The sequence below is a fragment of the Meles meles genome, chromosome 12 (genome assembly GCF_922984935.1).
Source record: "Meles meles chromosome 12, mMelMel3.1 paternal haplotype, whole genome shotgun sequence".
Taxonomy (NCBI): Eukaryota; Metazoa; Chordata; class Mammalia; order Carnivora; family Mustelidae; genus Meles; species Meles meles.
The window spans coordinates 79,795,161-79,809,905 of record NC_060077.1 but is presented as its reverse complement, the minus strand read 5'-3'; the positions used below and the strand labels follow the sequence as shown (position 1 = coordinate 79,809,905).

The window sequence follows — 14,745 nt, the reverse complement described above, 5'->3', positions numbered from 1 at the left end:
TCGATTCTCAACACTCACCCCGTAAACACCTCTTTAAAGACATGCACATTATTTCCCACTTGAACATCTGCCAAATCAAATGCCTCTCACAAATCGAAGGCATTTCATACTTGCTGTCAACCAGGTGACAGTCTTCACGTACTTGCGGTCACCCACTGTCTTCCAATCACCCGTCGCTGTGCACACTATCATCCCTCCCACTGAGTTGGGTGCATTTTGGGTACTGCGGTGGCCTTTAAGATGGTTTCAGGAAAACTCCGCTCTGATTCAACATGAAACAAAATGTCATTGTGTTTACCGAGAGGTGCAGAGCTAGAACATCGGGGTGTGAATTTGCTGTAAGTAAAGCAAATGTTCTTCGGTGGAAATAAACAGCAGTTCTATATTTTCTTGCAAATCACCTCCGAAGAGCTAAGAAAAGTAGATACCAACCGAGCAAGTGAGGCTGTGCCGCCCTTTGTTTACTGAGATAAGGATTGCTTACCCCGAAACGCAACAGAAGGCAGAAGAAAGGGCCAAATCCCTCAGAATGGATGAAAGAAATGTCAAAGCCATGAGAGACCAGTGACATCCATTTGTGCGTTGCAAAGGACTATTGTTACGATGGTGTCAGGGTTTAACGGGGTGGGGGGGTTTCTTTCTTAGAGAGACTTCAGCTAATGACGGGTCTTATCGTCTGAGGCGTCTTAGAATTGATAAGGCAGGGCACTCTCCCGTTGTTTCAAAGAAGATGAGGGAAATCGCCATAATGTGAGTCTTGTCTCTATTCTGAAGTTGCCCTAATATCCAGCGATCACGATCACGTGAGAGGCCGAGTGGTAGACCCACAGCCCCAGAAGGAACGGAGGGGCGGGGGAGGGACCTCTGCCTTCCCCGCCGATGGCTCTGCCTTCCATGATTCCTCTTGCTTGCCAGGCCCGCTGCCCTTCCGGCTCTGAGGCACCCTTTCATCCCATAACTCACCCTGCTTTTTTTACTCTCTGCATTGATCGGGCTCTGCTCCTACGATCGTAAAAGTCCTGTTGAGGTACCCGTGCAGCCTACACACCCACACCCATTACTCTCCTTCTCCAGTTCGGACTTGGCCTCTAATCTTAAAGAGTGATCCTGAATTTCACTGACTCACCCACTTCTTTGTCTACGCTCCCAGCAGCCCACGAGACACAGGTGGTGGTCCAGAGGGAGTGAGAATTTCTGAAGGAGAGATCAGTGGGCTCACGCTACCACAACGCCCCAACCCTCCCCATTAGTTGGCCTGCGGGTTCGGGGTTAAGGCAGTTTCATTTAGCATTTAAATAACCATTTGTTATAAGGCCAAAAAAAAAAAAAAAAGTTATCAGAAGTGACCCAGGGTGGCGTGGTCTATTTAAATAAGCATTCTGACTATTAGATAAATGTCGCACAATCCATAAACAAATAAAAATACCAAGAACTATAAGAGAACACTTTATTCTGAGCACAATTTGACATTGCAAGATATTATGGTTCTTTGGGGAAAATATCAATGGTCTTTATCTTACAGGGTTAAAACTCCAGGCTTGGGTGCCTGGGTGGCTCAGGGGGTTAAAGCCTCTGCCTTCGGCTCAGGTCATGATCTCAGGGTCCTGGGATCGAGTCCCGCATCGGGCTCTCTGCTCAGCGGGGAGCCTGCTTCCCCCTCTCTCTCTCTCTCTCTGTCTGCCTCTCTGCTTGTGATCGCTCTCTCTGTCAAATAAATAAATAAAATCTTTTAAAAAAAAAATTCCAGGCTCGGTAAAGAAGCCTGATTCATAGAAGGCTAAGTAGACCGACATTCCTTGTCTGAGTTTGGGAAGACATTTCGGAGAAGTCAGTGTGCCTTTCATTGGCTTCAAGTCTGACATCTGCACTAAATGTCTTCCTCTCTGAAGCCCATTACCATCTTCGGGGGTGCAGGCTGCAGGCAGAGTCTTCAGTTCCAAGGAGTGACCCCCGGATACCTAACGATTACCTACAACCCCCGCCCTACCCCCCAAATTTAGCCAAGCTGCAGTGCTGGGGGACAAGCGGCTGCCGGGTGTTCCTGTTGGCCACCGCAATTCCAAAGACGGGGGAGCAGGCTGCGAACAACCCACTGATAGACCCCAGCTGGGACTGGGACGCTCACTGAGGGGTTCCAAATTGGGGTGAGAGGAGGGATTAGGCTAGCCCCGCAGAGGAGTCTGGTGCTCGCAGGTCGGAGAATGCAAGAGAGCGGAGCATTCCGGTGAAGCCAGAGACTGGGATTTTCTGACTGTTGTAGGAGGAAACGGATGCGGCTGAGTGTGGCCCTGGGACACGTTAATGCCCACATGCAGGGTGGGTGTTTGAGCATCAAACCACCCATAAAGCGAGGCATCATAAATGGACTGTGTCGGCGGCAAACACTGACTTTGAGCCACGGAGGTCTGGATTTGCTGGGCGTCACGGGGGAGTGCACGGTGGGGGGTCGGAGCCAGGAGGTTGCCAGGGACTCCATGCTCCATGCTCCAGAGCGTTCTCAAGTCAATAAAACCTACCCCAGTGTGATCTGGGGGCTAAATAAGACAATGAAAAAAACCCCACAAAGAGACTCCAGCTCGTTCTCTTTTTAAATAAAACTGGGTGAGCAGGGGCAGGAGGATCCTATGGGAAAGTTTCAAGGTACTTTCATAGTAAGTGAAGAATTCCATGTTGGAACCAAGTGGCCCAGTTTGAACATGGCGCTTTCTGAAGCCAGGAGAACAGGCTGCAGGGGCCGGCTCCCCTCACTCCCGAGCTAAGCCACCTACCTACTCGTGGGAGAGACCCATCAGCACTGCGGTCTCCGTGCCCTGGCTCACCCCTTGAGAACCTCCTTTCTTCCCTTTCCTTCTTTTATGTACATTTAGTTCCCACAGGCTCCCTTTATCAATATTTCAATTGGTCGCTGCTGACCTATACTTGAATCCAAATATTTGCCCTATTCAGTGTGAATTGTGCATTCAGCCAAATGCGGGATGACGTGTGCGCTCTTTTGAGCCGACTGAAAGGGCTACTTGACTAGGTGATGCCGATACAGCCTGGTCATTCGTCGTATTTGTTAGAATCGACCAGATGCAACAAGGAAAGAAGGAGAGAGAAGAAGGGGTTTGTGTTCGGTTTTTCCTTCCAGCACAGCCACGGTGAAGAAAATGAAACCGTGTACTTTCCAGGGCGTAATTACAGGCTGTCTCTGTGTTCCTCAGAACGGACTCTTAGTCTAGCATGAATCAAACGAGCCAGCAATCCAAGGGGATGAATATTCCCGAAGGTTCACAGTTTTCTTTACTCATTGGTAAATTACCCCCTGTAAAATGAATACGGTGTTTTTAGTGGGGACTGGCATTTGTTTTTGCCTTGTTTGGATGAGGACACGGAGAGTGAAATAAAGCTTTATGCATCACTTGCCTTCAATTACTACGGTCTCTATACCACCATGCAAGTATGGCATTTTTCTGCATCTACGAGCTGACCTTGTATGAAAATCCGATGTCACAGGACTGCACAGTGTATAACGATAACACACTCAAGCATTATTCTTTTTTTTTTTTTTCTCATTAAACTTTGTTTTAATGGGTCTCAAAATTCTGTGACAGATTTTTGGTCAAGTTGTTTCCATTAAAAAGTACAGATTTTAAAAACTAATAACTTAAAACTGCCACACACACACAAAAAAACAAATGGTCCACAAAACATTCTCCTTTCCTTCTGAAGGTTTTACGATGCGTTGTTATCATTAACCAGTCTTTTACTATTAAGCTTAAATGGCCAATTGACACAAACAGTTCTGAGACCGTTCTTCCACCACTGATTAAGACTGGGGTGACAGGTATTGGGGATAATATTCATTTAGCCTTCTGAGCTTTTTCTGGGCAGACTTGGTGACCTTGCCAGCTCCAGCTGCCTTCTTGTCCACTGCTTTGATGACACCCACAGCAACCGTCTGTCTCATGTCACGAACAGCAAAACGGCCCAGAGGAGGATAGTCAGAGAAGCTCTCAACACACATAGGCTTGCCAGGAACCATATCAACAATGGCAGCATCACCAGATTTCAAGAACTTGGGACCATCTTCCAGCTTTTTTCCAGAACGACGATCTATCTTCTCCTTCAGCTCAGCAAACTTACAAGCAATGTGAGCTGTGTGACAATCCAGCACAGGTGCATATCCAGCACTAATTTGGCCTGGATGGTTGAGAATAATTACCTGAGCTGTGAAGCCAGCTGCTTCCATTGGTGGGTCATTTTTGCTGTCACCAGCCACATTGCCACGACGAACATCTTTGACAGATACGTTCTTGACATTGAAGCCCACATTGTCCCCAGGAAGAGCCTCACTCAAAGCTTCATGGTGCATTTCAACAGACTTGACTTCAGTTGTAACATTGACTGGAGCAAAGGTGACCACCATGCCAGGTTTAAGAACACCAGTCTCCACTCGACCCACAGGAACAGTACCAATACCACCAATTTTGTAGACGTCCTGGAGAGGCAGACGCAAGGGCTTGTCAGTTGGACGAGTTGGTGGCAGAATGCAATCCAGGGCTTCAAGCAGTGTGGTTCCACTGGCATTCCCATCTTTACGGGTGACTTTCCATCCCTTGAACCAAGGCATGTTAGCACTTGGCTCCAGCATGTTGTCACCATTCCAACCAAAAATTGGCACAAATGCTACTGTGTCGGGGTTGTAGCCAATTTTCTTAATGTAGGTGCTGACTTCCTTAACGATTTCCTCGTATCTCTTCTGGCTGTAGGGTGGCTCAGTGGAATCCATTTTGTTAACACCAACAATTAGTTGTTTTACACCCAGTGTGTAAGCCAGAAGGGCATGCTCACGGGTCTGCCCATTCTTGGAAATACCTGCTTCAAATTCACCAACACCAGCAGCAACAATCAGGACAGCACAGTCAGCCTGAGATGTGCCTGTAATCATGTTTTTGATAAAGTCTCTGTGTCCTGGAGCATCAATGATGGTCACATAATACTTGCTGGTCTCGAATTTCCACAGGGAGATATCAATGGTGATACCACGTTCACGTTCAGCTTTCAGTTTATCCAAGACCCAGGCATACTTGAAGGAGCCTTTTCCCATCTCAGCAGCCTCCTTCTCGAATTTTTCGATAGTTCTTTTGTCGATTCCACCACATTTGTAGATCAGATGACCAGTAGTGGTAGACTTGCCCGAATCTACGTGTCCGATGACAACAATGTTGATATGAGTCTTTTCCTTCCCCATTCTGGTTTAGGTTGAGCGGTGGTTTTCACGACACCTGTGTTCTGGCGGCAAACCCGTTGCGAAAAAGACAAGCATTATTCTTAAGGTTAAGTATCAACCTTATGTGCCCCATACTGAGTTATGTCATAGAAACACATTGTGTAGAATAAGATCACAGAGTTAAAATTCTCCGCCCAGACCCAGGAGAGGAAACCAGCTCGGGTCCAAGAGGATTTTGCCAGAAACAAGAGTGGCTTTGAAGCAGACGTGAAACTGGCCGGCACTCTGGAGCAGGAAGTGGGAGTAAGGATGCACCTGTGTGACTGCCCTTTCCCTGGAGGACTTCATAGCTTATGGGAGAAAGCAGACATGTGAACAGTGTAAAGAGATAGGAATGACGATACTTGAGGCAACATACAAAGTGGGGTAATTGTGGGGTGCCTGGGAGGCTCAGTGGGTTAAACCTCTGCCTTCAGCTCAGGTCATGATTCCAGGATCCTGGGATCAAGCCCCGCATTGGGCTCTCTGCTCGACGGGGAGCCTGCTTTCTCCCCCTGTCCCCCTGCCTGCCTCTCTGCCTACTTGTGATCTCTCTCTCTCTCTCTCTGTTAAACAAACAAACAAACAAACAAACAAATAAATAAAAAACAAAGTGGGGTAATTGTGGGCCAAAACAAAATGTTGAATAAAAGGACTCCTTTCCTCCAGGGGTCTGTTAGAGGAGATCATTCACAGACACAAACAAACAGCTTCCAAGGCAGACTGTGTTTAGAAAAACAAGACAACATGGATATTCAGGGCTGGGAGAGGTCACATCCAAGGACACTGGGCATGTCTAACCTATGTTTTTTAAAGCCTTGCTTGAAGCTCATGGCTCTGAGTCCCTGTAAGCTCACACCATGCATATTTTAAAGTTGTCTTAAGAGTTTACAAAATTCTTGGAGTATTTCCCACATAGCTCTTTGATTCGAAGTGGATTTCCTGGAGCACCTGGGTGGCTCAGCCGCTTAAACGTCCCACTCTTGGTTTCGGCTCAGGTTGTGATCTCGTGGGTCATGAGACCAAGCCCCATATCAAGATCCACGCTCAACCCATACTCTGCTTGGGATTCTTGCCCTCTGCCCCTCCCCCACTCAGGAGTGTGCACACACGCGTGCACTCTCTCTAAAATAAATAAAGAAATATTTTTTAAAAACATGGATTTGCTGCCTGACTTCCCTGTTTCTATTACACTAATGCGCTGTTAAATAAAAGAGGAATGGAAGGACAGAAATGGGTAGCTATTAAGTACGTACCGTGTACCAGCCCTTGAACTAGACACTTGCAACTTTGTTTCTCATTTATTTATGGAAAAGATTTTCACTTACTTCATGGTTCTTGAGTCTGTCAATGCGGTAAGTATGTAATTTCTCCTAAAATTTTTGAAATGTGCATATTACCTTCATTTTAACAACGAGAGATGGAAATGACTTCCCTTAATGAGAAAGTCACCTTGACACCTGGTGTTTCTCTATGGTCGAGAACACCACAGAGTAAAAGCAAGACACCAAAGAGGCCTATACATGGGATATTTTATTTGCGGGTGCTGGGGAAAGGGAGAATGTCCTTTTTTTTCTGACAAATATCCAGCAGTGATCAAACTGTTATCGCTCAAAGATCTTTGGAAGAAAAGGATTATATGACGAAAAAATCCACAAATATTGTACTAATAAGAGCATATGAACCTTATTTGTATAATAAATCACTGTTCTAGTCAGAATCATGAAGACAGAAGAGTAAGGCCCATTACTCAGAATGAGGTTAAATAATCATTTCTAAGAACACTTGTACTGCACCTGTGTTCATTTCTTAGGGCTGCCAATACAGAGCACCATAAAATGGGCGGCTTAAAATGCAGAAACTCATTATCTCACAGTCCTGGAGGCTGGAAGTCCACAATCAAGATGTTGGCAGGACCGTACACTCCCTCTGAAGGCTCTGGGGGGAGGATCTGCCCCAGGCTTCTGTCCTGGCTTCAGGTGTGACCAGCAATCTTTGGTGTAGCTATTTTCCAGTGGCCTTTAAGCAATTTGGTAGCTTATGTGGAATGCGTTGCCAATATAACACAATATGTTTCTAATTCTAGAACTAAATCACTTGCTGTAATTATTTACTGATATTAATGATGTGCCCACAGAAAGTCCTAAATGAAGAGGAAATGCACAAAAAGACGCTTTGCAAATCCTTCTCTTTTAGTATAAAACTCCTGAGGTCATGTCTGAAAATTGTACTAATGGGGTACAGGAGAGGGGAGCAGCGGTTCTATACATGCCATTGTGTATAACACTACATTTAACGAGGCCTGTTGTTCACATCACTGTGTCTGACATGTCAGGAAGATAGGAAAGCTCACAATCCAAGCTAGAGGTTTTAATATTTTTCAGTATCTCTCTTTCTCTTTCTCTCTCTCTCTCTCTCTCTCACACACACACACACACAGAGCAACCATAAACAGGGAAGGAACAAGAAGCTGTGACGATTTAAGTAAAACAGCCAACAGGAAGGAAGTTTTCTCCAAGAAGATCTGGCGTTCCCTGCTATTCCAAACCTGAGTGTGCTTCAGGTTTCCAGTGCAAGAAAATAAGGGTCTTGACCCAAAACACCCCACAGCCATTTCAACAATGACCAAGCCCAGTAAACTATGACCAAAGGCCAGAAAAATATTGGTTCTCACATTGGTATGATGGGTTACTGGCTAAAATAACTGATATTACATTAATTAAAGGAGATACTTTATTTTGCTAATGAATTTTTTTTTTAAAAACAAGTGGTATGCTTGACTGTGACAACCAAGAAGAGGTTAAATATTTGTCGATATCTGATGGAGTTACATGAACTTGGTGTAGAACACATTTTCCCCATTGTCAACATTTTCTATATGGGCAGAACAATTTGTATTTGACATTTGTTGCCAAAATATTTTGTAATCTCAAGTGCTCAGAAACATATAAAATATTATAATGGCATGCTTAATGGGGTAGTTTTAAAATAGTTATTACTTAAAATATTATCTTCTAAGCCATAAATATGAATGAATGCAAAAGTATATGAATTAATGCAATATGGGGACTTTTCTAAGATACAGGGCATTTAGCTTGGTTCAATAAATGGTTATTATTAATACCATGTTTTTCTTAGGAAGGGGTTCAGAATAAGCCATGGTGGCATAAAAGATATTTTAAGCTAAAAGCATTTAAGTTCCTGAAACCCCGTATTTGCCTAAAAGCAGGGTCTCCTAAAAGAATTCAGTTGTCATAAATCCTTTCCCCTCAAACAACTCTAATCTCTTCTTGGAGAGGAAGAGTCTCTGCCACACCCAAACATACACTACCACAAAACCATCACATCTGCCGTCTATTCTCCCAAGGGCCCATTTACTGTTCCGAAAAATCATTTGTTTTTCAATGCCCTTTTCTTCTGCTCCCCAACCCTGTTGCTAAGAAGTCACTTGTTCCAGAAGTGCTCCTCTGTTCTTCCCCATTTCCTATTAAAATAGTATGTAAATTCCAGATTCCTCATTAAGTCAATAAAAAAATCTGTCTTTTCTCCTGCTAATCCATTGTTTGTCCGTTTTATTTGCAAGCCTCCAGCATTGAACCTAAGAGGGTAGCTGGAGAGTATTTCCTCCCCAACACTTACTCTCTGAAACTTGCAAGACGCTGTTTACATATTCACTCGTTTCATGTGTTATCTCATCCTCCCAAACTGGTTTTGTGATTGGACAACTCAAACTGAGAAAATAGAAGGCCCCTGTTCATGGTCGAGGTGGGATTTTTAAAGCAGATGTCTCTGATCCCAAGTCCCATACTCTTTCTATTGAGCCTCTATAGTGTTTTGATGGTTATGAGAAGGTTTTAAGAGAAGCTGCTTGATCTTGTTTGGATCTCTCTCTCATTGCTTAGTGACTAAACACCTCTGTGCTTCCAAACGACCCACTCCATCCATTTGTGATTCATGGCCATGTAATAAACCATGTGCTATATGATTATACATATATAAATCTGCATCACCAGGCAATATATTTCAGATAGGCTAGTATTACCTAGTGGTGTAGACCTTTCTTTACAGACAAATTGAGATGGAGCCAACATAAACACACTTGAAACTCTGGATGTTACAAAAAGGCAGCTTTGTCCTCAAAATTGGAGTATTGTGTATTGTGAGCTCCCCAAGCCTGCAGTGTAGTGGCTTCTAGTCCTGCATTTGCCACTAACCGTGATTTTCTTTTTTTTAGTAAATCCCTCAGGTTCCCTGAACATCTGCTTTTTCAGTGGGCACGTCCTATCAAAACCTTTCCTCCTAAGATTGTTGTAGCAACTGTGAAAATGTTGAGGAAAGAGGTGTTTAGAGGTTAAAACCCCACGGTGCTATAACTCTAAAAATCCTTACGAAACGTGTTGTTCGAGCTCACATATCTGGTGCAGCCCCAGTCGGGGTGTTGGGTCAACCACCCCCTGGCTCCGTCCGTGCCCTTAAGGGTTTGTTTTTCCCTAGAAACAGAGGCACGCACGGCGCCCTTCAAGACTCATGCTAGAAAGCACGGATAATAAATTATTAAGAGAACAAAGACTGAGCTCATCGAAAAGCTATTGCTCTGTGGGTAAATACAACCCCACTGTGTATTAAACAAAAATTAAACCCCATTTTCTTTTTTATAGTTAACTTGCCATCAATTCAAATAGAGAGAACAAGGCACTGGACACAGTTAATAGCCCGCAGACCGGCCCGGCCCGGCTTTGAAAGCATTTACGCTTTCCCGAAATGCTGCTTGTGCCCAATTATAACTCACTACTTACCATCTTCATAATTTAAATCTGTCCTCCCCTTGGGGGGGGGAATTTTTTTGCTAATCAAAGCCATGAATGCACCTTTTTCCTTTTGACAGCATTAAATTAAAGCTAAATGGTCGGTTTTGAATGAGTTACTGTGAAGAATAAAGGCATTAATGAGGTAATTTCATTATGGAGACTCACCCAGGCCTATGTGAAAGCGAGGGAAGTAAGTGGAGGGGAAAGCTGCAGAGGAAATTAGGGTTCCTTCCACCCTAATTAATGTTTGGGGGCATTTAGTACAGGCACCAAATTAACTGCTCCAAAGAACTCTCATTGAAAAAAAATACATTGTTGCCCTCCTGTGTAATTAGAAGATACTCCAAGGAGAACCCTCTGTGAGCATAAAGCCCGGCTTTAACTGATTCGGCTGCTCCCAGGGAACTGGCCATTAGAGAGGCTGAAGTTTAGGGAAGCGTTGGGCAGACAATATAAGATTGTTTAGGTCCTCGGCTCCCGGCTCCTGGAGCTGTAAACAGGTAGCCTCTGAGTAAGGAATTATGAGACTCCCGGGAGGCCTGTCTTCCCAGCAAAACAGTCTTAAATGCATCCAAAAGGAAGAAAGAAAGGTGAATAGGCCCAGCGTGGTTAGCAAAGAGAATGTTCAATGCTTGTCTTAAGTGATTACATGAGGTTGCGCTGGCCTCTCTCATTGAGTTATCTTTACACTGCTTTTGTCTCCTCTAATTGGAGCTGATGAGGTGCTAATTGGAGGCCTTTTTTAAAAGCCCACTACTTTAATCATTGAAAATCTGGGGAGACTGAGGGAGTGGAGTTAATGAGACCAAAAAAGAAAAAAAAAAAAAAGAACTATATAGTGTAGTTGGACCACAAAAAAAAATGCTGTCATCTGTGTGTGTCCAGGAGGGGTGAAAGGGAAAGGTTTGGTCGGGGAGGAAGGGGGCTCGATCGATGGATGGAGAGAGTTGAATTTCAGATCTTTCCAGATCATCTTTCCAGGTTAACCGGAACAGGAATCACCAGTGAGTCCGGCTGTGCCCGTCCTTTCATTCCCATATGGGGCTGAGTTCAGGCTAAAACCTTTATGTTCCAACTCCCTGGCTCCCTTTCAGAACCGTGGGGAGAGACTGTACTGAGACAGGCCTGCGTCATCCCGACCTTTGTCCCCCTTCTCAGACGCAGGGGGGTGGGGGGGGAGTTCTCCTCCCGCCAGCTGGGTGTGATTTGCCAATAACTACCCACTGGGTCCCAGGTGCGGGGTGAAACGTGGTCACGAACATTTATTTGCCTTCAAGGAATAAGAATTAGTGAAAAGAAGGTAGCATTGACTTAACCAAGAGTGCCTCTGAGAGTTGAAAATGTTGATTTTTCTTTCTGCTTCTTCTTTATGCTTTTCTATGCTTTCCAAATCTTTAGAATGAACCTGTGTAACTTTCATCATCAGGAAAATGGCATCTTAATATCTTCAGTCAAGGGGACTGTTTACCTTTTTTAAAAAATTATTTTTATTGGGGCGCCTGGGTGGCTCAGTGGGTTAAAGCCTCTGCCTTCGGCTCGGGTCGTGATCCCAGGGTCCTGGGACTGAGCCCCGAGTCGGGCTCTCTGTTCCGCAGGGAGCCTGCTTCCTCCTCTCTCTCTGCCTGCCTCTCTGCCTAGTTGTGATTTCTCTCTGTCAAATAAATAAAATATTAAAAATTTTTTTTATTAACATATAATGTATTATTGGTCCCAGAAGTACAGGTCTGTGAATCATCAGGCTTACACATTTCACAGCACTCACCATAGCACCCTCCCCAATGTCCATAACCCAACCGCCCTATCCCTATCCTCCCCCACCCCCAACTGTTTACCTTTTTAAGTAGCAAAGAAATGAGAGCCAAGTGTGTTGCAGGGAGGAGAGGTGTGCTGTAGAACACTGGGCTTCCAGAATCACCTTCTGGCGGGCAGGGCAGCTGGCTTGTCTTGCTCTGTAACAGGACCCAGCAGAAAGGAAGGCTGCCAGGGGGACTTGGAGATAAGCATCGAGAACATGGGCTACCTGGGGCTGCCTTTTGATGTTCTCTTCCCTGATCTCTCTCGGAGGATTTAGAAAGTATGCTGAGGGATTTAGCGCTTTGTATATTACCTCATTGTTGTCAAACCCTCCTTGCAGGTTAATTTCCTGACACCTCCTTGCAGGTTAATTTCCTGACACACTGAAACTTACTCGAAGGCATAGCCCTGTGGTTTGTCTTCCACTCCCTCTTAAGTATTCAAGTGCTTAAGTTATCTTTCCGTGCCGCCTGAATGTAAAATCCAGCCACGTCGTAGGCATGGGTCAAAGAAATAGGAAGCTGACATGCCACAGGTCAGCCTGTCACTGTGAGCACGTGACATGTGCAAACCCTAGGGTGACCGCAGTTTATCCTTGTTGAAATGAGCTGATACACATCAAGTGCTTGGAACAGAGCCTGGCATGCAGTTACGTGTCAATAACTTAAAGCCAACACAAGGAGACTCAGGAGAGACAGAAGCCCAGGAAGCAGACAGACTCGTAAAAGGCATCAATGATTGTGCAGCATCTGATCTGAAAATTGTGACCCAAAGGAAGAGTTTCGTTTAGGGGACGGTGTTTAGAATGAACATCGTTTCCGTCATTTGTGGCCTGAGCCGGCCAGTACCCTGGTTCTAGCTCAGTGAGACCACACTCCCCACATGGAGAAATTTAGGATTGCCACACTAGAAAGACCCCGACAGGAGCCACTGGTCTGCAGGGGAAGAAGTGAGGAGCTCACAACGACCCAGGTCACCGAGAGGGGCTGAGTCCACACCAGACAAGATCTTCAGCCTACCAAGTCAATGCTTTTTTTCCCCGAATACCATGCAGCCCCACTGGACCAGAAACTGGCCAGTCTCCTCCTCTGAAGTCCCTGAGTACCTTGGATTAGAACAGGAGAGCCATGCTGTCCGTTGAACACACACGCACACGTCTGCATGCATATTTTGACACCGAGACCTGCGATGTCAGCTGGGGGAACATCGTGCTCAAATCTTACATGGGCAGTTTGAAAATCAAGAGGAAGGTCTCTGTGTGTCCCAGTGGATCTCCGTCAGATCGACGCATTCGGTCGCTCACAAAGCCAACAAGTCCTGGGATGCCTGCCAAGGGCCACCTGAGCTGAGTGTGGGGGACACGAAGGCGAGCAGAATCCCACACAACCTGCCCTCACGGAACTTCTTGTCCAGGGCGGGAGGCAGGCGTCTCACAAAGATTTACACAAGAGATGCTCTGATTCCTGACGCTGTCATGAATGCTATGGGGGAAAAGCAGCGTGCGAGGCCAGAGTGCGGGCGTTGGAGGACACGTTCACCAAGGTTTCTGGGTGACACTGAAGCAGTGCTTTGAGCTCCGGCAGCAGACAGCAAAGTCTCCCCTCAGTGCTATTAAAGCAGCTTCTAAGGAGTTAATGAGAAGTCTGAGGATGGGGGGGGCGACTAGGTGGGGGGGCAGAGGGAGTGGGGGAGGGAGAGAGAGGGAGGACACACCATGGTCTTCAGATCCTCAGCAGGTGCTCCAGCAGGAGGCTGGGGAAGCTGTTTGCCAGCTGACGGCAGCTTCTGAAAGAGCAAGCAGCGGGGTCGATCAATGTGGCCTCTATCAGTTCAGTGGTTGTATTTTCTAATATTAAAAAAAAAAAACAAAAAACAGAACGAGTCATCTGACAATGTTTTTGTTTTACAGATTAATTTGATAAAATAATTTGCACAGATAGAAAGTAAACTGAACTAAGTTAGACAACGATTCAATTGACTTCGATGGGAAAATACCTTTATATGAACTGAGACACATGAGAGCCAGAAATTAAGATCTCTGCATTTTTTTAAAGATGTTTTAAAAGATTTTTCTTTTTCTTTTTTTTAATTAGAGAGAGAGAGAGCAGTAGCAGGGGGAGCAGCAGGCAGAGGGAGAGGGGGAAGCAGGCTCCTCACTGAGCAGTGAGTCCGATACAGGGCTCCATTCCAGGCCCCTGGGATCACGGCCTGAGCTGAAGGCAGACTGAGCCACCCAGGAACCCCCAAGATCTCAGCATTTTAGCGTGAGAGGGGAATTTGAAGATCGCAGAGACACGTCTCCCAGTTGGACAAGGAAGAGAGGAAGATCTGGAAAGGTAAGCGACTTCCTCGCAGATCATGCCAATGGTAAGAGTAGAGAATGGGGCTCCTGGATCATAAATGCAATGGATTAAAATGCATCAAATACATCAAAAGCCATGAGTTCAAAATGACACCACCAAACAGTAAAACAATGAAAGCGAGCAACAGAAACAGAGAGGTCACTTCCGGATGATGCCTGGGAGTTAACTCTTTGGTTTGGAACCATTTAACTGTATTGTCCCTGCATTTCCAACCTCTTTGGAGTGTGGGCTGTGCTCTGTGATGTCAGAGGAGGGGAAAGATGTGATCTGACCAGCTCATGTTAAGCAGGTTCTAAAGAGGGCTGGGGGAGTGCACGTTTGAAGGGCAAAGTCTGGCAGGTGGCAGGTGACAGGTCTCGGAGAGGCCATGACAGCCTGGCGGTAACACAGCAGCGGGAATGGAAGGGAGGAAGGAGCTTGAGGCCTCCCATCTGGAATGGCTGGAAGGGCGCTTTCTGCCAAAAGGATTCTAGTGCTCAACGGGAATTTAGCCGAAGGAGGAGGACCTCAGTGCCAAAGGCTCCACAGG

At 45.7% G+C, this 14,745-nt stretch overlaps 1 protein-coding gene and 1 long non-coding RNA gene across 2 annotated transcripts in view; both read right to left on the bottom strand.

The window, feature by feature from the left end:
• Positions 1 to 14,745, bottom strand: part of LOC123954571 — a 41,261-nt gene that overhangs the window by 12,359 nt on the left and 14,157 nt on the right. The window lies entirely within an intron of this gene.
• On the bottom strand, positions 3,728 to 5,308 carry LOC123954569 (elongation factor 1-alpha 1-like). Its single transcript, XM_046025867.1, has one exon. The coding sequence runs from the start codon at positions 5,231 to 5,233 to the stop codon at positions 3,809 to 3,811; it is 1,425 nt and encodes a 474-aa protein (XP_045881823.1). The 5' UTR covers positions 5,234 to 5,308; the 3' UTR covers positions 3,728 to 3,808.

Coding starts and splice junctions, on each gene's coding strand:
- LOC123954569 (XM_046025867.1), bottom strand. CDS start 5,233: ATGGGGAAGGAAAAGACTCATATCAACATTGTTGTCATCGGACACGTA.